The sequence below is a fragment of the Trichogramma pretiosum genome, unplaced genomic scaffold (assembly GCF_000599845.2).
Source record: "Trichogramma pretiosum strain Unisexual culture from Peru unplaced genomic scaffold, Tpre_2.0 scaffold29, whole genome shotgun sequence".
NCBI classification, from domain to species: domain Eukaryota; kingdom Metazoa; phylum Arthropoda; class Insecta; order Hymenoptera; family Trichogrammatidae; genus Trichogramma; species Trichogramma pretiosum.
Window position 1 is genome coordinate 887024 of NW_019641669.1, and position 23282 is coordinate 910305.

General features: G+C 42.2%; 1 protein-coding gene across 1 annotated transcript in view; it reads left to right on the forward strand.

Moving 5' to 3' along the window:
• The window catches only part of LOC106660037, a 49013-nt gene extending 33858 nt beyond the window's left edge, over positions 1 to 15155 (forward strand). The window contains exons 14-18 of the mRNA XM_023460382.1: positions 10252 to 10645; positions 13505 to 13699; positions 13839 to 14158; positions 14359 to 14662; positions 14742 to 15155. Coding sequence (XP_023316150.1) covers positions 10252 to 10645; positions 13505 to 13699; positions 13839 to 14158; positions 14359 to 14662; positions 14742 to 15155 — 1627 coding nt within the window. The remainder of the gene's footprint in view (positions 1 to 10251; positions 10646 to 13504; positions 13700 to 13838; positions 14159 to 14358; positions 14663 to 14741) is intronic.
• The last annotated feature ends 8127 nt before the right edge of the window (positions 15156 to 23282 follow it).

Sequence of the window (23282 nt, forward strand, 5' to 3'; positions counted from 1 at the left end):
CCCCCCCCCCCCCCATGCCATTTATCGATCCAATATCGAGCTGCTGCTGCATAGCATATACCTATATAACACACGTACTGCGCGCATTGCATCGCAGCAAGCGAATAAATTTCCATGTATTCCGACGTTAGGATTTTTGCTCAATTTTCTCGCATTGAGAGCGCGTCGTACGTAGAGAGAAATATACATGCAGCAGCAGCCTAGCGAACGAATCAACCAGGTGTGATGCAAATACACACATCCGTCGATATATAGCACACGTCGAGTTTGCAGCACCAAAGTCGCGCCTAGACATCGCCGCACGTTCATGCGCCTAGACTCGCGCAGAAAGCCGTTAACATATTTTCGTGCCGAACGCGGTAGGTTTACGTATCGGAGATATCGTTCGCGGCAGGCTTTCCTGCAGTACTGCCTGCGCTCCGATGTTTATGGCCCTCGTTCGCCGGTACATCGTCGGCTAGGCCCCCAATGATCGTATTATATACATATATAAAGAAGAGCGAGAGAGGAGAAAAATGGCACGAGCTATAGGCCACGGAGGTACCGATATTATACGACCTCGACGATTCCTTGCCAACTTTCCGCCGCTCGTTTCGTTTTTTTTTTTTTATATCTCACGGCAGCCTCGGAGCAAAATTATTATCCGTAGCCACGCACAGTCACTATATACGTACGTGCGACTTCTCCGCACCATGCGCTCGCTTATATATACACTGTATATATGTGCCGCGTGCGACGTGGCGCAAGTTGTCTACTCGATTCTTTTTTTCCTGTTTTTTTTTCGTATTTTTTTTTGTTTGTTTTCTCCTCGTTTAGTTCGGCTCCGGAGCCACGCGCGTGCACGTCAATACTTTGGGATGCCTCTTTATGTGCACTATATTTCGAATCGATATGCATATAATGTTCGTTCCGGTAAAGCTCGCGATCCTCGCTGATGAATACACTCGCGTTCGCTTCACTTTGTGCTAAAAAAATATATATATTTACATAATGCTCGATAAGTTGAAAGCTCCCCTGCGTACGCGAGAGTCTCTTCGCGCTGCTGCTGCAGTGCAGCTTTCACGATTAGAGCATCCATTTCCGAATACACGTCTAAGCGTACCTGCACGCGGCAGCAGCAGCAGCGTTGCGGAGTCTGTATAGCATGCACGGCGTGGCTCGTCGATTCCTTAATTTTATGTATGGTGTTTTTTTCGATCGAATGAGCAGCCGTACGTCGAAATTTCGCTTGATCCTTCGCACAGCACGTGTCTTTTGACGATATCTCAAACGAGCTTTTGAAGGCAGAAGTAGCACTGTGTCTCGAGTTTTTTTTTGACGGGGGCAAAAATAAATACGTACAGCTTCTCCAACGGCACGTATAGAAGTGAGCGGGAGCGAAAGAAAAAGAGGAAAAACTTTGTCAATGGCCGACGAATCGTACGGAAACGATAAGCTCTTTAAAGTTTCTCTTTTTTTTTATCGTTTTCAAAAAGATTCTGCTATTTTATGTCTGCGCTGACGTCTTGTTCAGGCGACGAAAATTTATAAATATACTAATGAAGAAGTACAAGGCCAGAAAAAAAAATTTGGTAAAAGAACGCGATGTTAATTAAGAACATTTTCACGGGTCCGTGTGAAAATAAAAGCAGCGGTAGCTATGTTCAATAAATTTGAAATACACTGGGAAAAACCGCTGCCAATTCATTGGCAAAGAGCTTCCTCATAAAAAAAAACGTGAAAATTCGTATCGTTAAATTTTGTCATCATTTTGATGTTAGCCAAAAGGCCGAGAAAACAAAAACTCATACGGACATTCGTTGAGAATTGGATATAGTTTACCAATATATAAACCAAATTGTCCTACGAGGTCTGGTTCAAAATCTCGTTTTCGAGCCTATCACAGAGCTTCCTCTTTGAGGAAGCAAAAATTTTCTCATGTATTACCCATGTATAATTCTGCAAATACTCCAAATTCAACGTTTTTTTTCATTTATTGATTTTGATATATAGTAAACAATTTATAGGGGACCTACTTCTTCTACCGTTATGGATTTTTATTCTATGAAAGAACCAAAATATCTTTCAAAAAAGAGAATAAAAAGTGCTATTATACTAATATTTCAAGACATAGGTATAAATTTGAGATGTTTGTTGCGACTTGCCACACGATGTCGCTTTGAGTCGTTATCGTTTCCACAAGCGAGAAAAAAAGTCGTTACTATATTAGTAAATTACATATTCTGTATAATCTACATAATCAAAAAAAAATTAAACTTACTGTGCATGAAAAAACATTACATTACGCACATTTGTAGGAATGTGGGTAATTAAGGAGGCTTTACACCAATCATAACAATAGTATAGCGAGACATCTGTCTGTCTCTTTCTCGCATTAGGCAGACAACCGCTCGCACTATTCGAAATCAATGATTTTGTTTAATTACTCATTAGTTAGTTCGTTAAGGGGTAATTTTGTAGTAAACATATTATTTATTAAGATGGTTGATCTTTTAAATTAGTTATAAACAATAAAAGACCGCGTCCCATAAGAGCCCATGTTAAAATCGCTATTTTTAAACTTGTTTATCTTGAAAGTTTGACAACACATGTTTTTTTTTGTAATCTCATTTTGAAGATCTAACAAATCGATTGATATAAGTTTCATTTTGTTGGATGATCTTTTATATTGTGTGCACAGCCTCCTTAACACAAGAGACTATTTTTTCCAAAAATATATTTCACATATATTGTCAATGAAATTATAATAGTTTTAGTCCACATAGCTCTCATTATTTCTATTTTTACATAGTTGATCTGTCTTGTAAATTCAACCTTTCAATTTTGTTAAAACGGCCAGGTGTGTTTTATGAATGATTTGGATCAAACGCTCGATTGTCAATAGAATCGAAAGCGGTAAGTACTTTAAAGTACTGGAAACACCTTACATTATCTTTTTTCTAATTTGAATATAATCTTTCGGTTCGGCTCGATTCATTCGCCTTTTGTCAAGCTTCTCTCATGAGATTACGTCTCTGAATTGCACAAAATTCACGTCGAGAAAGAGCTCTTTCTACACGCATGGATTTGCCCCGAGAATTTTAATGTACGGGGTTTGTCACTTCCGATTTTGTTCGTACGCATTCGCGCTCTTTCAAAGGGAATGACCTAATAATTCGAATAGCAACATCGCGCGCAGCAAGCTCGAAGTCGCGTGGCGTAGAAAATACAAAGCTGCTTATAATTAACAAGGAGCATAAAATGCAAAAAGGAGAGTACGTACAAGGAGTACACACGTGCGCGCGGAGAAAGAGAGCTTGCAAGCTGTGAACGAGTATAGAAGCTAGTTCTCTTACCAGTTCTCGCAGCAGCATTCCCTTTTTTTTTCTTCGTGATACTCGCGTGGTTTGCATTTTCATGAATATTCTAAAACACGCCCGCTTACCTCGCTCGCTCGCGTACGTGTTCGTATTTAAGCCATGCGGCGTTTATGCGCACAGCTCGCTCGAGTCTTGGAAATTCTCGCGGTTCAAATCTCAAGTTGGGCTCCGTACGAAATCTTATGTGTTTGTCTTGCGGCTCATTTAAACTAGGATTGTCTGCGCTGGCGCGCGCGCGCGCCCACGCCTATACGAAGAGCTAATGTCGTTTTCATCCTTGATTATTTCTCAGTTGCACTTCACACCTCCTTCGAAAGATCAAATAGTAGTACCCTCCCTTCTGCCCCTAGACACCACACATTCAAAGTTATAAAATTCAAAAAATCTCGCTCGTGCTGCCACCGCGCCGCCCAACGGCCGGCGCCAGTGCGTACGTTATTCATTCTTTTCTTGTGTGCCGTAGGCACCACACCTAAATACAAGATACTCAAGACAAAGGTTAGTTGTTCGAACGTTTTGTCTTACAACGATAAAGATGGGAAAAAAGAAGAGTTCAAAGAAAGAAGAATCTCGTTTAGCACGAGAAGTAGCCAGACTAGTGAAAAAACAACTGAAGAATGGAAAGAAGAGATCACGACGTCATCGTTCGTCGTCTTCGTCGTCCTCGTCGTCTTCGTCGTCCTCGTCGTCTTCGTCGTCGTCGAGTGCTACGGATACGTCGGAGTGCAGAGGCAAGAAGAGACCAAGGCGTGACTCGCGAAGCGAGGACCCCGAGTACGAGGGTAGGTTCGACATTTTTATCGTCATCATAAAGATTCTGATGCGAGTGTGAGAGCTGTGGCGCAAATCGTCGCAGACTAACCTCAAAAGCTGACGTGCAGACCTAAACGAGCTATCGCTCAGCGGTCTCATATATAAGCTGTTCAATGTACACATCCTTAGTGAAGGTGTGTTTAACTACATGCTATTATTAAACAACAGTTATGTCTGTTCTTTTTTTGTGATACAAAGTCACTAAAGCAGTAGCTGCAAATCATATAAACAGTTGTCACTGTTTTCTCACTGAGACAGTTATCACTGTTTTCTCACTGTTACAGTCATCTCTGCTTCTCGCTCACGCAGTTATCACTGCTAGATTGAGTTATTACTCATACGAGACAAGCTCATATCAGTTATCACTGGTGATGAGGAAGATACATAACATCAGTTATTCTGATATTTTATGGCAATCAGTTATTACTGGTGATGAGAAAGATACATAAAATCAGTTATTCTGATATCCTATGACAAGTTTTCTTATATTGGGTCTGTGTCCCTTTTTTGGTTATAGAAGATCAACGATCCAGGCATCAAAGCGAGGAGGAAGAGCTCATAGCCTCAAAGACAGAGCTCGGTAACAAAGACAGAGAAAAACAACAGACAAAGACTGTCGTTCCATGTTCTCCTTCTAAGCTCACTTCGATTGACCAAGTCACTATGCAGGTGGAGGAAAAGACGCTAAAGCAAGATGTACTTGATGTCCTTGGGAAAAAGTTGACAGAGGAACGAATTCTCACTGAACCAATACATTCTCTCCTAGTGTCGCGTTGGCAAGAAGTCTACCAAATAGGTCTTCCTAAAGAAGAAAGAGAGGAACTCATAAAGAAATTTCCTCCAGCCCAAAACTGCATTTTTCTGGACCCACCTGCCTTGAATAAAGAAATTTCTTTGGCAATCCATGAAACTGTCAGAAACAGAGATGCTCGTATCGTTCAGAAGCACGTGAAACTACAAGCCTGCACAGGCGCTATTGCCAAAGTTTTCACCGAGCTTGTTAAGCGCGACGAGGATCGTGATGTCCCACTTATTGAAGCGCTGAGTGCGGCTTCTCGACTCATAATTGATTCAATGCATGAGGAAAGTGCCGTGCGCAAGGCTCTGATCATGTCGAACGTAAATCCAGGGTTTAAAGACGTATTGTCATCCACACAGCCGGACGAGTTTTTATTTGGAAAGAATTTATCAGAAGGACTCAAGCAAGCTCAATTGACAACAAAAGACGTCCAAATATTGGCCAGGAAGCCAACGCAGCCAAAAAACTCAAAGGGCCCGGGTCGCAACCAGGACAGATCGCAGTCGACAACCAGGAACGGGCCCCAGAGATCTGCCACGAAAGAGAAACGCTCATTCAAGAGCAACCGAAACGANAAAATTAAAGACGAAAAAGCCAATGGCATCTTGGTGGTACCGTGTTGGAAAAATCAAGCCTGGTTTCCACTTTTTGAATCGCTTTTGATAACGGATCCGATCGTGTTCTCACCTAATAAAAAATTATTAATTTTATCCGACAGGAAACTCCATCCTCTGTGGAAATCGATTACCCTGGTGGCAGGGAATGTATCCGGGCAGCGCTCATTAAGCAAGGTGTGCCAAAATCAGCAATAGATGTTAGCCTAGCATCGATTGGCGAGTCGACAATTAAAAGCTACATCCCAGTATTGAAGAAATGGTGGAGCTTCTGTCGCCTTAAGAGAGAGAATATATTTCGCCCAACCTCCAGCCAGGTCATAGAGTTCTTACAAACTGAATTCGATAGAGGCATGTCGCACAGCTCACTTAACTTAGCGCGATCAGCCATTTCCTTGGTGGCAACTACAGACATCGGCAACGATCAGATCATACGGCGATTTTTTAGAGGGGTAATAAGACTTAGGCCATCACAGCCCAAATATAGCTACACGTGGGATCCAAAGATCATCTTAGACTACTACTCTAAAAAGCCACCCAATGAAGAGCTGTCCCGGAAAGATCTTTCATATAAATTAATAATTTTATTGGCGATTGTTACGGGCCAACGTATACAAACTTTATCTCTAATAAAAGTAGAAAACATAAGAACACTTAGCAATAAGATTGAAATTTCGATACCAGATCGGGTTAAGCATTCCAAAAAAAATTCTCATCAACCGCTTCTTTTATTACCGGTTTATACAAAAAATAAAAAGATTTGTCCGGCAACAACATTAAAATTTTACTTGGAAAATTCACGCGAAAGAAGAGGTTCAATCAAAGAATGTTTTTTATCTATAAACGATCCGGCAAAACCTATATGTAAACAGACTCTCAGCAACTGGGTTAAAGAGGTACTGGCGGAGTGCAAAATCGATACAACGATTTTTTCGGCTCATAGTACACGTCACGCCTCTAACTCAGCTGCCAAGAGACTGGGCGTTAATGTAGACACGATTCTACAAACAGCGGGATGGTCAGCCAAGTCGAATACATTTGCGAAATTTTATGACCGACAAATTACTCAAGATAATTCACTGTTTGCAAAGAAGATTTTAAATCAATGTAATGAATAAGTATATCAAACTCAATAAAGATACTTGCTTACTTTAATCAACATTCGCAAAGACCGTATACGGAATAAATATTACCCGTAGATATATAATGCTTTGAACATCTACTATTTGATCTTTCGAAGGAGGTGTGAAGTGCAATTGAACAATTGAATGAACAAAGTGATGTTCAATTACAATTGTACGAACACCTCCTTCGAAAGATCAATTTCCCACCCGGAATAACCCATTTATGTATAAATTACCCAGAATATCTACGGGCGACTTTCAAATATGAATAACGTACGCACTGGCGCCGGCCGTTGGGCGGCGCGGTGGCAGCACGAGCGAGATTTTTTGAATTTTATAACTTTGAATGTGTGGTGTCTAGGGGCAGAAGGGAGGGTACTACTATTTGATCTTTCGAAGGAGGTGTTCGTACAATTGTAATTGAACATCACTTTGTTCATTCAATTGTTCAATTAGCTCTGAGCGCAGCGCGCGCGCTTTATATACGTCGCAAGCTCGCTCGATTTATTCCAGGAGCGCGAGTGTGCGTGTGCGCAATCACGTGCTCGCTAGCTCGCATCGTACGTTTCCAGCAACGTAAGCTCGGAAAAAACTTTCTAGCTCGTCTAGGTGATACTGGTTTGCGAACTGGCGAGAGAGAGAGAGAGAGAGAGAGAGAGAGAGAGAGAGAGGTAAAAATAGGCCCCTGTTGACGCTGTTCGTGCGCCTCTCGTGCGAATTTTATTCGCACTCACGGCTGCTCTACACATACCCAATTTGTATGTATAGCCGCACAGGTGGCGGCAACTGTAAAACTTTGTCGAGTATCAATATAACGTGTGCCCAACTTTAATGGCAACATTTTCGCCTAATGAGCGGATAAAACCTCTCAGTTTTCACACAGGCACAAACGAACATACACTCGTACACTGTAGCTCGTGTGATTTCCAAAAGTATAGAAAAAGCCGTACCCAGTTCATGTCTATCTCTCTCGCGTCCTCGATTAATGTATATATATCTATATACGTGTGTCGTAGGTGAGCGAGAGAGCGAAAGAAAGCTTTGCACCGAGCAGAGTTTCAGTATATAGCCCAAAGTTCGAGACGCAACGTTACCGCTGTTGCTGCTACTGCTGCTCCAGCAGCTCAACAACAAAAGGCTTATATGCGAATGTCGGAAATTCCTTTTTTTGCGCGCAGTAGAGCTCTTGCATATAGACTTTTTCTTTGTACTCGTCTTCTCGCCTCGTCTATCCTCGCCTGTCTCCGCGCCCTCCATCCCCGTACCTCTCTCTCTCTCTCTCCCTTATCTCCTGAGCGAGCTTCTCTCTGCTGCCTAAGCCATTACTTTGCCCCAAAGTTTCGTATACACTTCAAAATTATTATTTGAACTTTGCTCTATATATGCTCGCGCTCCACGCAGCCGGGGAGCTAAGACAATACAGACTTTCTTATTGAATTCGCTGTCTTGTTGAAGCTCTGAGTTACGAACGAGCTAACTAAAATCTGTTTGTTTTTTTTCCACCGCTCCCCGTTCTCATCGTCGGTCTGCGCTGTGCGCGCGCGAGGGCCCGGGGATTATTTTATGACATACAATATTCTCTCTCTCTCTCTCTTTCTCTCTCGGACAGTTGGGGCATGAAATTTAACACTCGGTCTCGTGCTTCCGTCGGAATCATTAATAAACGATTGAATTTCAATAGTACATTGTTATTATTGTCGTTTTTTTGAGCTCGTGCGGTTAGTTTTACGCATTTCCATCATTTGCGAAATTACGTCTCATTACGACTTTTCGGGGATTATATGCTTGTAGAGACTCGGCATGATATTATGAGCTGTGAATTTTCGTTGTTGGCAGAATTTATGCGAGAAGAGTTCGCGCGCGACGAGCCTCGGGGAATCTAAGTAGAAAATTCTGTTGAAATTTTGTAAAAAGTTGTTTTTAGACCGTTTGACGAGTAAAATGGAATTTTTAGTTTATCAAAAAATTGCACTTAAAATGCCAACATAGAAATCGGCCCTTTGATCAATTGTCGAGCAAATATGTTCGCAAATGACAATTGACAGGCGTGCAAATATCGTTTCATCAATCAAAAAGTTTTGAAAATACAAAACAACCTAAAGCCTTGAAAAATAATCTTTTTTTCGACAACAAAATTGGTCTATTCAAGTATTGACAAAGCTTTTGAACTTTTTTTTTTCTCGTAACGTGAGTATGTCTGTGTGTATGTGCTCTACTATATCGGGTATGTCCGGTATGTGCAAGTTAAAATAGCTCTGCACGCGTGTGGATAGAGAATTAAAAAACCAAACGGAGAATCTGCTCGAGAGTGAAAATAGTTAATTCAATGATGGCCGCGTACGGCGGCCCGTATATTCTTTAACCATTTTCAACTTGTTTTCCGGTCTTCCCTTTTTTTCTGCCTTCCAGCAGGCCCGTGAAAATTTCACAAACTCCTGCGGTTCCAAGTAATGGAGCTTTTCATTTTTAATAGATCCTCGTGGCTGGGCTTAGGGAAGCCGCAGTTAAACTTTCATTCGTGTACGCGAGCGCGCGCACAACCGCTTGTTTCAAGATGAAATGCTACTGCTGGGCGCATACACCACGCAAGAGTTTCAAATTTCAACTATTGCTTAATTCATCGTTTGATTTAAAAATTCTCGCGTTAATTCCAATTTTTTACGCTAGCTTTAATTTTATCGAGGATGTGTACCCTAGAACCTGTGATGATGCGCGTTCACTGGCTGCAAATAATGGCAAATGAAAACTTATCGAAAATAGATATATAGGCGCGCAGTCAAAGGCTGCGCGAAACAAAGGGCGTTTAAAACTGAAATCGCAGCTTGTCTCTTGATAGAATTAGGAAAGTAGGTCAATTGAAAGATACTCGTTATGTGTTCCCAGCGCGATACTACTACCGTCCCGGGTTACTAAAAAGCTTACCTCAGCTAATTATATTACTGAAACAAGCTCGTTGTTTAATTTTGAATATTCTTGTTATACAACTAGCCACTTCGATAATTACTGGAATAATATTGTTAGCGTAGCGCGCGCGAGTTCAACTCATTTATATAATATCTCTTCTCCATTTTGGAAACAATTACTATTAACAAAACCAAAGAGTGCATGGAAAACACTGTTGAAAGCTCGCACAACACTGCAGGACAAAACCGGGTCGAGATCCTTGTACTTGATAGGCATCAATCTGAGGCACTGAAAAGTCATGTCAAAACTTTTATATATGGAATTTTGAAACTCGAGCATTTGCGAGTTCGGTTTAATTTTACACGCTGCGTGTAGAGTACGAACTACGTTTGACCTCAAGTTTTGTGAAAAAATAAAGGCCAAATAAAAAAGGATTAAAAATTAGAAATAAAAAAAATGTGTCAATTGAATTAATTAAGAGCGCACCTCGAATATAATCCGAATAAAGGCTAAATTGCTATAGTCATGTGTATATATATGTATGAAGCTCGCACGCGGGTGCATAAAAAGTCGCAGGCTTTGTAAATTTGCAACGCGCTAACTTCGTGCCTTCTCTCTCTCTCTCTCCGTATAAGCAGGTGCTCGCCACGCTTTCTCCGTAAAACCCGAGAGACGCTTCAACGTGAGCACCGTGAAAAGTTGATGCGTCAGCAGCAACAACAGCAGCACACGCTACAGTTCGGCGAAGAGGAAGAGGCCGCCGCAGCCGCCACGCAAGACTGTAACTTGGCTCAAATTCGCGTAAGACCGGGTGTCCGCCGAGGGCCACCGCCGCCCAAAGTTTCCGTAGGCATTGACGCCACAATCACGGCTCGCACCAACTCCGTACTCGATCAAATTCCCATCGAGCTGTCTCGGGCGGCTGCCGCGACTGCCACGGACGAGTATCTCGACGCAGCCGGCGTTGCGCTGCTATCCGAGTACTGCGAGCCCTCGGATTTGCAGCAAAGCGACGAGAAACAACTGCATTTGGTGAGTACTTTTTTTTTGCCACACTTACAGGCTCTGTATATTTTCTATAGATACGTGAAAGCATACGTGCAATTTCGTAGGTAAAGTTTAATATTTACCATTGTTTATTTTTCTAATGAACAGTTATTATTTCCTCGATTTCTAATAATGAATTAAGTCTTTATCAATTCATTCTATAGCCAGCTATCCACAATAATTTGATAGATAATTTTCAAAATAAAATGATAGTTCTTCAATTCAAATAGTGTTAATGCTACAAGTTCCTTGTTACATACATCACCAACAGGTGGCGAATATATAAATTTTTAGAAACTCATAAGTGGTTAACATGATATTTTTATTTAAAACTGGAAAAGTGTAATGGTTGTAGCTATATTAGTTAGGGCTAGGGGACCGGCGATACTTCTTAAAAGTATCGAGTCTTGGCATCGATTAAAAAAGAAGTATTCGATTCTCTCTACTCGATACTTTAAGGCTTCTTCTCTATACACACTGTAGTCGGTAACTAATTCGTGTATTTTTTACTCATTTTTTTCATTTTCTATTCAACCATTAGTCTTGAAATTTTGTGGGGGTGATCAGGAAACTAATACAAATGTGCCTATGAAGCTATTTTTTCATATAAATATTGTAACAATTTTTTTTTTTCAATTATCTGAAAAAATAGCTTCATAGGCACATTTGTATTAGTTTCATGATCACTCCCACAAAATTTCAAGACCATAGGTTGCATACTAAATGAAAAAAATGGGTACAAAATACGCGAATATAGTTACCGACCGAGTGTGTATAGAGGACCCTTAAGAAAAGTATCGAAGTATCGATCCAAATTACTCTGGTTTTTATAATGCGAAGTTATGCCAGGGCATAATATTATGAATTTTATTAGTATTTATTTTAGTATTTATGTTTATTAAAAATATTTTAATTATATCTTATTACATATCTAGCTTACATATAAAATTTAAACTTTTTTTTAAAATTATCATTTGATTTTTTACATTTAAACTGATAATGCATTTCTTCAATTACACTGACCATTCTTCTTTTGTAAAAGAACATAAAAATATTAACATATTTAATTGACTTGGCGTAAGCCGGCTTCAATTAACGCATTTCCGTAGGATCCAAGGAGATTCGTTATTTATGTAAAAGTAAATGAAGACGAACTAATCAAAATATCAGATTCGAAATTACAACAATACATAAAATTAAAATAGGACAATAATAGCCACGAGCTAACAACGAGCAGGGTCTATAGCAGCTCAGATACTTTATTTTCAAATATAATTCGCAATTATACACAGTATGCTCAAATTCTGGTCAACTATATAAAAACTGTAAACAAACTACATTGTCGCGATGTCAAGTACTCGATACTTTGTTAGAAAGGTATCGACTCGGCAATAATCGAGTACTAAATAGTATCGAGTAAATTATCGATTCTCAAAAATACTATTGAATACATTTTCAAGTATCAAGTAGTATCAAGTAGTTAGGGCTGTGCGAGTACCCGAGTTTTCGAATTTTACTCGACTTGAACTCGACTCGACGAGTTCGAGTCGAGTACTCGCACAGCCCTAATATTAGTAATATTCGGATTTGCAAGTTAAACAAATTGATAATTTGCGTATTACAAATCATCGACAAATATTCGGCAAATAATATCAGCCTAACTTCAGCTATGAACCTTTCCATGTGAACTTTGAATGAACTCATACATTATACGAAAAAATAGTTTTCGGTTTTGATGTCACTGAAAATGTATTGTAAATTATACTTGAGAATTAAAATTTTTTTTTTTAACTTTTTCTAAATATGTTACGCCGCATATTTAGCCTGCCATATCCAGACGGCGCGTGCAACACGCTCCTCGATATACTTTTAACCCGTTTCGGGCCAAACGGACGAAATTTTAGTTATTTTTTCACTCGCTGTAAACTCTGTGAAAAAATTATGTCAGAAATGTCAGAATAGTCATAACCGACGTAAAATTTTATGAACTTTTCGAATCCGGCGTCAGAATTGTCAAAAAAGTTGATGTGTAAAAGTTATGAACAATTAAACAATAAAAAACACGATTTTTTTGAAAAAAAATTTGATTTGATCCGAATTTTCGAGTCGAAACAGACTTGCTCTATAGGTCTAACACGTTTTTTTTTGCGTCCATGGGGTGTAGACTTGAAAGTCCAATAGTTACGATATCGAAATTTAACATGGCGGACACGAAAATGGCGCTTCGTAGAAAAAAACCGTATATGAATGTAGTCAATTTTTTTATATGTCAACCAAGCGCCTAGGAACAAAACGTTATAGAGAAAATGTTGAATTTCGATATCTTAACTATTGGACTTTTAAGTCTACACCCCATGGACGCAAAAAAAACGTGTTAGACCTATAGAGCAAGTCTGTTTCGACTCGAAAATTCGGATCAAATCAAATTTTTTTTCAAAAAAATCGTGTTTTTTATTGTTTAATTGTTCATAACTTTTACACATCAACTTTTTTGACAATTCTGACGCCGGATTCAAAAAGTTCATAAAATTTTACGTCGGTTATGACTATTCTGACATTTCTGACATAATTTTTTCACAGAGTTTACAGCGAATGAAAAAATAACTGAAATTTCGTCCGTTTGGCCCGAAACGGGTTAATTGTCTTCGCAAGGATCAAGAAAGCAGTTAGATTTTAGTTTCGAACGAAGTTTCAACTTTCACCGAGAACCATAGCTGCGGATAAAAGCAGTATTTAAGTTTAATTCCTGCGTATATGAGAAACGTTCTTTTGTTTCTTGTTCTTTTATTTTTCATCTCCTTTTCCAGCGCTCGTTAATCGATCATTCATTCGAATTTTTCTTAGGACACAAAAGGAGGACCAAACACGGTGGTCGTGGAGCATCATCATTCCAAGGATGCGAATTCGTTGTCGGCCGGCAAGACCGTCGGGCGCATTCACGAGTCCGACTCGGGCAGTGCCAGCAGTCTCTACGCTAAGGTCAATCCCATGATGAAATCCCGTTTTCTGAAGAATCAGCGAAATCAACAGAACGACGCCGTAAGCTCAATAAATATTTTTCGAAAATTGAATTGCCTTAGCTCGAACGACGCGTGTGCTCCCCGTGATTTATCTGGTATAAAATTGTTCAACCATGAATATCTGCCTCACTCTCTCTCTCTCTCTCTCTATGTCACAGGAGTTAGGGCAGTTGCAATTGCCTCAGCAGCAGCAGCAACCGGTAAACGCATCAACGACTCTGCCGTGTCTGCTGACGTTCAGGAGCGATGTGCCGCTCGACGTGAACGTGACGAGCCGCGAGGAGCCCAGCAGCAATGACTTGGCGGTGGCAGCATCGGCCAACAGTACGGCCGACAGTCACGAGGAAGCCCTCCGGACAATCAGGCGTCGCAATTACCCCAAGGTACTGCCGGACATCGAGAAACGCCGATCGTTACCACCGAGGCAAAGACCGCTCGAGCCGCCCTCACCGCCACCGAGACTCTACGGCACATCCAGGTACATATAGTGCTCATACAGATCTCACGAATGCATCGCGTATACGTGAAGGATAACATTAGATAACTCAACTGACTGATTGCTTTTAAGCTAAGTTGATTTCTAAGGTTAACTCAAGTTTTGCTGCTCGTTTTAAACGTATTTTCTTTGCTGTAGACAAGATTTTTTATTATATCTGTGGTGGAAAAAATAAATTACAGAAGCCTGGACTGCGTGGAGGACGGTGACGAAGAGGAGGGTGGAGACGACGAGAACACAACGACATCGATCTTACACGTTGGTCCATTGCGCAAAAAAACCGACTCGACTGGCAAGAACAGATCGGTGCCGAGTCTGGTGGATGCCGGGGACCAGTATCAGAAACAATTGTCGAGCGCATCGAGTCTCCCAATGTGCCCGGTGCACGGCAGTTTGAGAGACGTTTTTTCCGCGGAAACGCTGCCGGCACGCAGCGAGCCGAGAATCGTCATCAAGCCTAGGCTCACGGAGAATCAAACACCGACGGTAAATGTAGGTTTCAATGACATAATTTATACACGTGTCGACGAGAATGGTATATTAATTTTGTTTTGTCGTGGCGCAGTTGCAGCGCGACCTACTCGCGGTGGACGAGCCGGACAGCCCGCGACGAGTCGTGGGCGATCGTGCGGGCACGAAACTGCCTCGTATCATTATCAAGCCGACGCAAAGCTCGGCGCAACAGCAGCTCGGCACTCTGCCGCGACCTCAGCGACCGGCCAAATCCACGACGGTGCTCAATCGAGCGCTCAATCTCCAAGACAACGAGACGTATCAGCGCTTGCTGGTGGCGCGTCGAGAAAAAATGCCTCTGCCCGGTGAGCTATCGACCGCTGCTGGTGGTGGTGCTGGCGGTGGCGCGACTTTAATGCGTGTTCCCACGACGCTTCGCCGCACGGACGAAAGGTCAGAAGCCGCCTCAGCCTCAGCCGGCTTGCAGGGGGTCAACATGCCAGACGCTGCAGTCACGAAGCTCTGAGTGGGGCACACACACACACACACATAGGCAAAAGAGACCTTTGTCGAGCGCGCGCTCGGTCAAGACGAATCAAAAGAGGAGGCTCAATTCCCTCTCGACAAGTGCATCGCCCATAGATCGGCGAGGCTTTGAATATGCGCACACTCGCACGCCCGGCTTCTCTTTACTCGGGCAAGCGTGAGCGAGTGTTCCCTCTGATGCAATTGTTGTACATTGACTTGTTACTTTTCTTTTTTTTTCCTTCCCTTTTTTTTCTCTATGGGTCTCTTTCCGGGACTATACACACAGGCACTCGAAGTATTTTTTCTCTCAATTGGTCCAACGGTATGCACGTGCGAGAATACTCCTGTATGTACGTGAAATTGAGTTTTCATTTTTTAATTTCTGACGCTAACTTATTTTTCGATTCGCTAGTATCTTCGGTGAATTGCTCGGACCGCTCGGATGGAGCGAGGGAATTTTCGGCCTCGCACTCAAAGCACTTATACGGGGCGTGGAGCTGTTCCTGTTTAAATTTAATGTGTTATAAAGCCGCATACTTTTTGCCTTATCGGTCAATATTTGTACGGGGACTGGCTTGAATTTTACCCAAATCGCCATGTTTTTCGCCTGGGAAAATCATCGAAGCAATTTTCGGGATAATGTTTCTGCCTCGCAAATACACTCGCGCATATTCCAAAAGAGAAACGCGCTATTTGCAAATTTCCGCATAGGTTGAAATGCCTCTGTGTATCGCAGTTATATTTTATATTATATATTTGTGAAGTAAAAAAGTGGAAATTAGTTTATATAATGTAGGGGCTCAAACAGTAAATGCGTCTATAAATGTTGACTTAACTAACTAGACTGAAAATGTATAAATACACTTTAGAGCATTTAATATTTTTATACACAATTGAACATTACCGTTTACTTATATATTCATATGTATATTTAAAAATTGTAAAGTAATTAGACGATAAGAAATAAACATATTTATTTGTTTGCATTTATGTGACACATGCTGAACGACTGCATGATAATAGCATTTGTTTATTTAGATGCTTGCGTAACTTAGTCAATTGTAAGGGAAAAATATTTTAAGGTATACTTGTCATTTTGAAAAATAAATATTTTCTTTACTAAAACGAATTTTTGACTAATTATGATTCATTTTTGAAGATATATTTTTTTATATTTTTGAGGAAACATTTATTATACAAATATCTAATACTACTACAGGACTTGCGAAAAAACAATATACCCCGGAATAAAGGATTATATTCGTTAGCAAAGCACGTGATATCATTTAGATGAATAACTTGCCAATAGATTATTATTTAATTCAACGCTATGCGCACATTCAAATTACAATGCTTTTGTTATTATTTTACGCTAGGATATTTTTGTAGTTTAAAGCAATGTTTAATAAAGAAACATAATACAGTAAGTCACCGAACCGTAGCAGTTTATTGAGTCGGCTGTTGCGGTAGTTCTGGGTAACGTATTAGATCGGGCCTGCACCGATCGACTTGACTTGAAAACTATAATTTTATAAAGAACATAATGAGAATGCATTGTCATTTGATTGTGACATATAGCCGAAAATTGTCGGTGAAGGAAGTAGAAGAATCTAGAAGACTTTTTGACGTCAGTCAGTAATTTAAGTCTGGATACATGGCTTGGAGTGAAATGTGTGAAAAGCAATAAAACATCTCGAAATAGATGTAACGGTCATTCGGACATGTAAGTAATATGCTTAAACTACAAGATACAAACTATGTACAAGTAAGACAGCGAAATATATATTTTTTATTTTGAAATGTATTTAATTCAAATATTTCAACGATCCGCCGCGTTGGCTAGATCGGTGTGTGCAAGCGCGTTAGGTCGACGTGCGGCATTGGCGGATTGCCTTCGCGTAGGCTATACTTAGAAGCTTTTCCCCCTTGAGCTAGTTTTCTATAATCTTGAGTCTTACGACAGATTTTCATGTACTCTGGAGATGCTCGCCACAACGCACAGTTCAACAAACAGATACAACATTTGCGCGTGCTCTGATCATCTTTTTTCGACACCCGGCGCGTTTATTATTCCGCAAAATGGAATCTTCGAAAAGCTGGCCCAATGTTTCTTATACTTGACCCTCTCAGTCATTTTTCATCTTAAGTCGGGGCAATTTCCACCCTAGCCTTTCCCGTTCACTCGTGTGAACGCACGATTTCTTTTTCCAGCTGCTATTCTCTTTTTATATAAGTATATTAAGTGTGTGTGTGTGTGTGTGTGTGTGTGCTGGTGGTCTGGTGGTCTGGGGTACGAAAAGTGGAAAATCATAAAAAAGAGGTACGTGAGACAAATGCCGAACATCAGTTTCATGAGCGTGAAAAAGACTTATTCGCTTTAGCCTGACAAAAGGTTCACTCGAGAGCTGCCGAGCCCGTTAGCCTTATACACACGCCGGGCCACCGCCGTGCCTCACACATACATACACACACACACACATGAATCGTCGATATGAAAGTGAAAAATATGGCTTCGTTTTGCGGGCCTCGATCGAGTCGTTAATATCGTCAAATGCTGCCAACGAGGCGTTAACCTTGTTAATTTGATCGGGATAATCGCAGAAATTTTCATCGTAATTCCTATCGTTCATACACAATGTATATATAGAATAGCGAGCAGTCTCTGTAAACGTTGAGATATCTCTGCTGTCGTTACAAACGTAACCACGCGTTTAAAATTCATCGATAAAGTTGTTTGCGCTCGGTTAGCGGGAATCATCATCGAATCTTCAAACACGAGGTAAAGACTAATAAAGCTTCTTTCGAGGAAACGCCCATAGCGTCTTATTAGGCATTCGAGACAATGGATCGATCAAAGTCGTACGCGTACAGAGAGGCAGCAAGCCCTCGTCTGTTTACCTGTCAGAGCTGGCTCGGGCTGAGAAATCTACACATCGTCAGAGCAAGTGCACAAATGCAACATCCAGCTTGTGTGTGCATGTATACGCGTGCATACGTCGACTATACCTACAAACGCCCCGTCAAATACCAAATATAGTTTGAGTGTAACGTACAGTGTCTACACCCTCGATCTACCTAACGCGAGAGAGTATGTATGTGCACGCGCAGTCGTACGCACCCAAACGCCAACATAGCGCTCCTCGATAATTGAATGTTAATTATAACTTTGAGGGCTCGATACATTTTTTTAAAAAGTAAAAATAGAAAATGTACGTATACCTCTCCAGCTACTTCCACGGCGTAGCCTCTCTCGCTCTCTCTTTTATATCTCTCTCGAGGCCGAATCGAAGTACATATAGCGTAGGACTGCTGCAGTACATCTCTGTGCATTATGCTCTTCGCTTTACATATGCATTGATTTGCGTTCGCCAGTTATATATGGATACGTACGAGCTCGAGCTCTGCATTAATGCGCTCAGCTAGTCCAAGAGCCGAGATGCTGCTGCTGCTGCTGCTGCTACTGCCGCCGCCAAGCTCTCGTGGTGGTAGCTTCTTCCCCTCAATAAGCTCATTGTACGCTCGATTAATAAATTTGGCTCTCGGCAATTCAACTGCAGCCTTCGTGCCATTGTTATAAAGCCCGGGGAAAGAGAGAGAAACAGCGAGAGAGAACAATGCTTGGGATTTTGTAGACTCTAGAGAGAGTGAGAGGGGAGTGCTTTTGCCTCTGCGTTATAGAAATATCACCTGAGCTTTGTAGTGCTTAGTGCGGATCGCTTTGCAAGCGCTCGGCTCGCCGCCGCCACCGCCTCGGTGTGTACGTGCGTCTGTGTATTTGCTTTTTGGAGGCTAGATGCACGCTCGTGTGCATTATAGCTCTTTCCCTTTCTCTCTCTCTCTTTTCTCCTATCTACCAAGAACTGGACATTACCACGCTCCTGATGCTTTTGCTGCGGTTTTTGCCCGCTCTAGTAGCTCACCTTCTTGTGCACGCGGCGGGCGATTTTTGCGCCCACGAAAGAGGATTACCCGTCTTTTTGTTGTGTGTGGCCCGGCGTATCAACTCTGCTCGTGAGCTTGTGTGTTGCTTTGTTCAATTGCCGGGGACAAGCTAGTCGTGGAATCGCAAGCTCTCGAGAGCAGTGTGCGACGTTTATACCGTACGACTTTGGAAATCGTGAATTTGCGACGATCGAAAGGAAAAAAACAACGAGCTTGCGAGAGCGTATATAAATATCAAAGCGTACGCATACCGAGTGTAGGCAAGGTATCATTCGTACACATGAAACTTGTATACGGGCATTTCTGTACACACAAATAAAATATGTCCAATATTTGTAAGCATAATCGAACTTTTTTTTTTAAATTCAAAAAATTACGATTACGATTATTTTTAAATATTTTTTGAACCAAAAGTACGATTATGTTTACAAATATTGGACATATTTTATTTGTGTACAGAAATGCCCGTATACAAGTTTCATGTGTGCGAATGTTACCTTGCCCGAGTGTATAATTTTATTTTTGACAATTCGAATCGAGTTGGAAAATAAGTTGTTGGGGCCGAGTAGGGAGGGTGGGAGTTTCGAATTGTTCGCGAGCTCGACTTGCGTCGCTATCGACATAATTTATCGAAATATTCGAGATGCGCGCACGTTGTGTGCTGGTTACATTACATTATGTACATCGATCCGAGAAATTTATTAGATATAGATACAATGCTGGAACGAAGCGGCAGAAGGAATGAGCTGCGATAAAAGATGTTATCAGCCTTTTTTCATCTCCCTCTTTCTTTATCTCACATATATATATATGAATTAGTTCGGCGATATCGTGCACGGGATATCGAAGGGCAGAAATAGGAAAAATAGTCGCTCGGGGTCCACTTCAATATCCAGGCAGCTCTCCGCGAGTCAAATAAAAAGCCCATGACACACAATGGGCTGTCTGAAAAACACATTCTCAAAAGAATCCGTAATACCTTCGTTCGAGGAAGCAGCGGCTACGGCGAACAAGCAGATCGAAGTGACGCGGGGAGCGAAAAAAGAGAAGTAAAAAAAAAGAAAACCCCGCATTGTCGTCGATGTCGTCCGAAGTATTTCCACGCGTCGACGATAACAAATCGCTTCATAAACCCAAAGCAGTAGAGAGAGTGAGAGAGATAGAGAGAGTGAGAGGGAGAAAGCTTCGGCCACCGAGCGAAGGAAAGCGTGACTCTTAGCCGAGGCTCTCCAGTGAGCTATCCAAGTCTCTCGTACGCTACACTCGGAGGCTATTATGTACAACGTTGGATTCATGCTTTTCTACAATCGAACAGATCCTTTTTTTTCTCTTTCTCTCTCTCGTACAACTTGTTTTCTTCTCGGCTTCTCGAGTCGTGCGCTCTGCTCCGCCTTACGTACACCCTTGGCTAGCGCAAAGCTCACTCTTTCTCTCTTGTATACAAGCCAGCTGGTCTGAGCTGCGCTCCTCGATGTCCACCGCGTCTCCGTCGTCGTTGCCGTCGTCGTCGTGAGATTTTTCGACCGAGAGAAACTTTCTAATGAAACTTTCTGAACCGAGCGCGCCATATAATCTTTCCCCGGAGAGAAAATGTTTACGAGCTCTATCGAGATAATTTTCTCAGTCAATTTTGCGCGCGACGACTGCGTCCGTTTCAGGCCGCGCCGCGTCCCTTATTCCTTTCGCCTCGCAGACCGTATCTCCTCTAAGCTCGGCGAATAGAAGTATACATAGTATACGTAGGGCCGATTCCGATCGCCTCGAGGAAGTTGGCAGTATAAATACACGATTAGTTGGTGAGAAAATAACCACGATGAAATATTGACTTTGAGCTTTTCTCGCTCTCTCTCGGTCCTGGGTTGGAACAGCCCCGACCCTATTCTCACCTATACGCTCCGTATACATCTATCGATTATCCCTCCCCATTTATCTGACTTTTATTGATTGTAAAGTCATTAATTTAATTGAGCATCGAGAGCTTGATTACAGTTTGGCTCTGGTTGTATACAGGAGAAGATCGGCCAATGAATCTTCTTCTTGATGACCCGCATCGGCTACTCGAGTCGTCGATATATAGACTTCGAAAAAAGAGCTAGGGGTAAAGCTGGAGATGAGGTAGCGATAAAAAAAAAACTCGAGGCGCACCAAGTTTCGGTATCGGTCGGTATAATCTCGGGGTCGTTATTTCGAGTACAGTCGAGAGATTCGCGGAACACAACGCGCGAGCTTGCAGCAGCAGTGATCGAGAGCGAGGCAGAGAGAGACCCCTTATATAAGAGTTGATCTTAACTGCCAGCAGATTATATAAAGATTACGGTGTACTGAATTTATCGAAAGTTTCCCTCTCTCGCGCGCGCGTGGAAGTACTGCGCGCCTCCATACCGCGCGCAGCGGCTATTAGATATTTAACAACCAGTTGAATGCGATCGCGCGCGGCTGCATGCGGCTGTGCGGGTATGTGTGTGTTTGTGGGTATAACTACGCCGCTCGCTAAGATACAGACATTGCAATAGCATTAGCAGCAGTGGTAGCGGCAGCGCAGATACGGTAGCAGCAACTCATTCGAAACGATAACGCCGAAAGAGTGTATTTGTGTGTTCGCGAGGGGGCACTGTGCTCAACTGGAGAGTGCCAAATCGATTGCGAAGCTTGCAGCAGCAGCAGTAGCAGTATAGCCAATTATTATGATAATGCTAATGCAGTGGCCTAGCAGTATACGTGCAAGTGCAGGATCGGTGCTGGTAGTAGTGACGGTGCAGGGTGCCGTTGCTTGGGCGCGTATACACACACACACATATGTACACATGCAGGCACAATTATACCAGCTCCCCCGGCTTATACAAACGTGTACATATTAAGTAATTACAAAATTCCCATCAAATACCATCAACGTTATAATGATTTGATTGCGTTGGCGGTGCCTGCGCCTCTTTATGCATTGCGCTATATAACTTTACTCAGGGCAACGCGAGCGCCCCAATACAAACTGTCAATGTATGTGTGTTCTGTACGCGGATACTGGCATAATAATGCAAACATCAACAGTGGCATAATCGAAATTATAGGTGTACGCATAGTGCACAGCAGCAGCAGCAGCAGCAGCAGCTCACGAGCGACCAATGGAAATAGCTTTAATTGCTGTTGATTTAAAGCCTGCGTTGCGCGCGATGATCGTACGCAACGCACTGCGTGCTCACATATATGTACAGATAGCTCACAAATACGTATACGTCATCGTTTTGTTGCATCGATCTCGCGCGCTAGCGCCACGCTATATCATATACGAGCTGCAGTAGTGCAGTACGCGAAATATAGATTCTTTGAGTGATGCGCGCGAGCTGTGCATTATAAAGCTCTTTTGCGTGCCGCTCGCTGTCTTTTTATTTATGATTTTTTTTGTCTTTTACGAGAGAGATAGAGAGAGAGAGAGAGATATCGTAGCTCGATCATGCGGAACGAGTCGAGCTTTATGTGTATTATACGTGCTCACGCGCGCGCGCAAGCTCGCAAGCTCGTGTATATATAATGCAGCCCCAGCAGCCTCGAGAGTTGAGTTGTGCCGTGAATCATTTCTTCGGCTATTTTATAGCCACGCGCATGCGAGCATTTCATTGGGCTTTGAGACATATACATAATACACATACCTATACGTACGTGAACTGCAATCGCTTGGAAAATATAAAACGCCTCTACCCCGATTTCACTGCGCGTATGTATGTTTATATACACGTGCGCTGCACGTCCATAATACACTATTCACGCGCGCGCTCGTGGCACGACAATCGTATACGCCTGGCCAGATAAACATTTGAATATCATTGCCCATTTGTCGCGGGCAGCTCAAGCGGCTACCCACCGCCGCCGAGGATCGGTGCTGGTTAATGGCTTAAAAACGTTTTTATATTAATTTTACTGGGGCAGTTTTTTTTCTTCGTCGCGTACGGACACGATATCGTTACTATACGCCCGGCGAGGGATACAACTCTCGAAAAGCCATTGTTATAATGCACGATGCATGTAGTGTACACAAACCAACGACGTCAGCAACAGATACGAGAGGCATATGTGCTAGATGCAGTATACTCGTCGCTGCGTTCGGTGTGCGTAAAGTTTATAATATAGAGATGTATTTGTGTGTGTACATGCGTGTGTGTACACGCGAGGTCGCGTCCGCTGCCGAGGT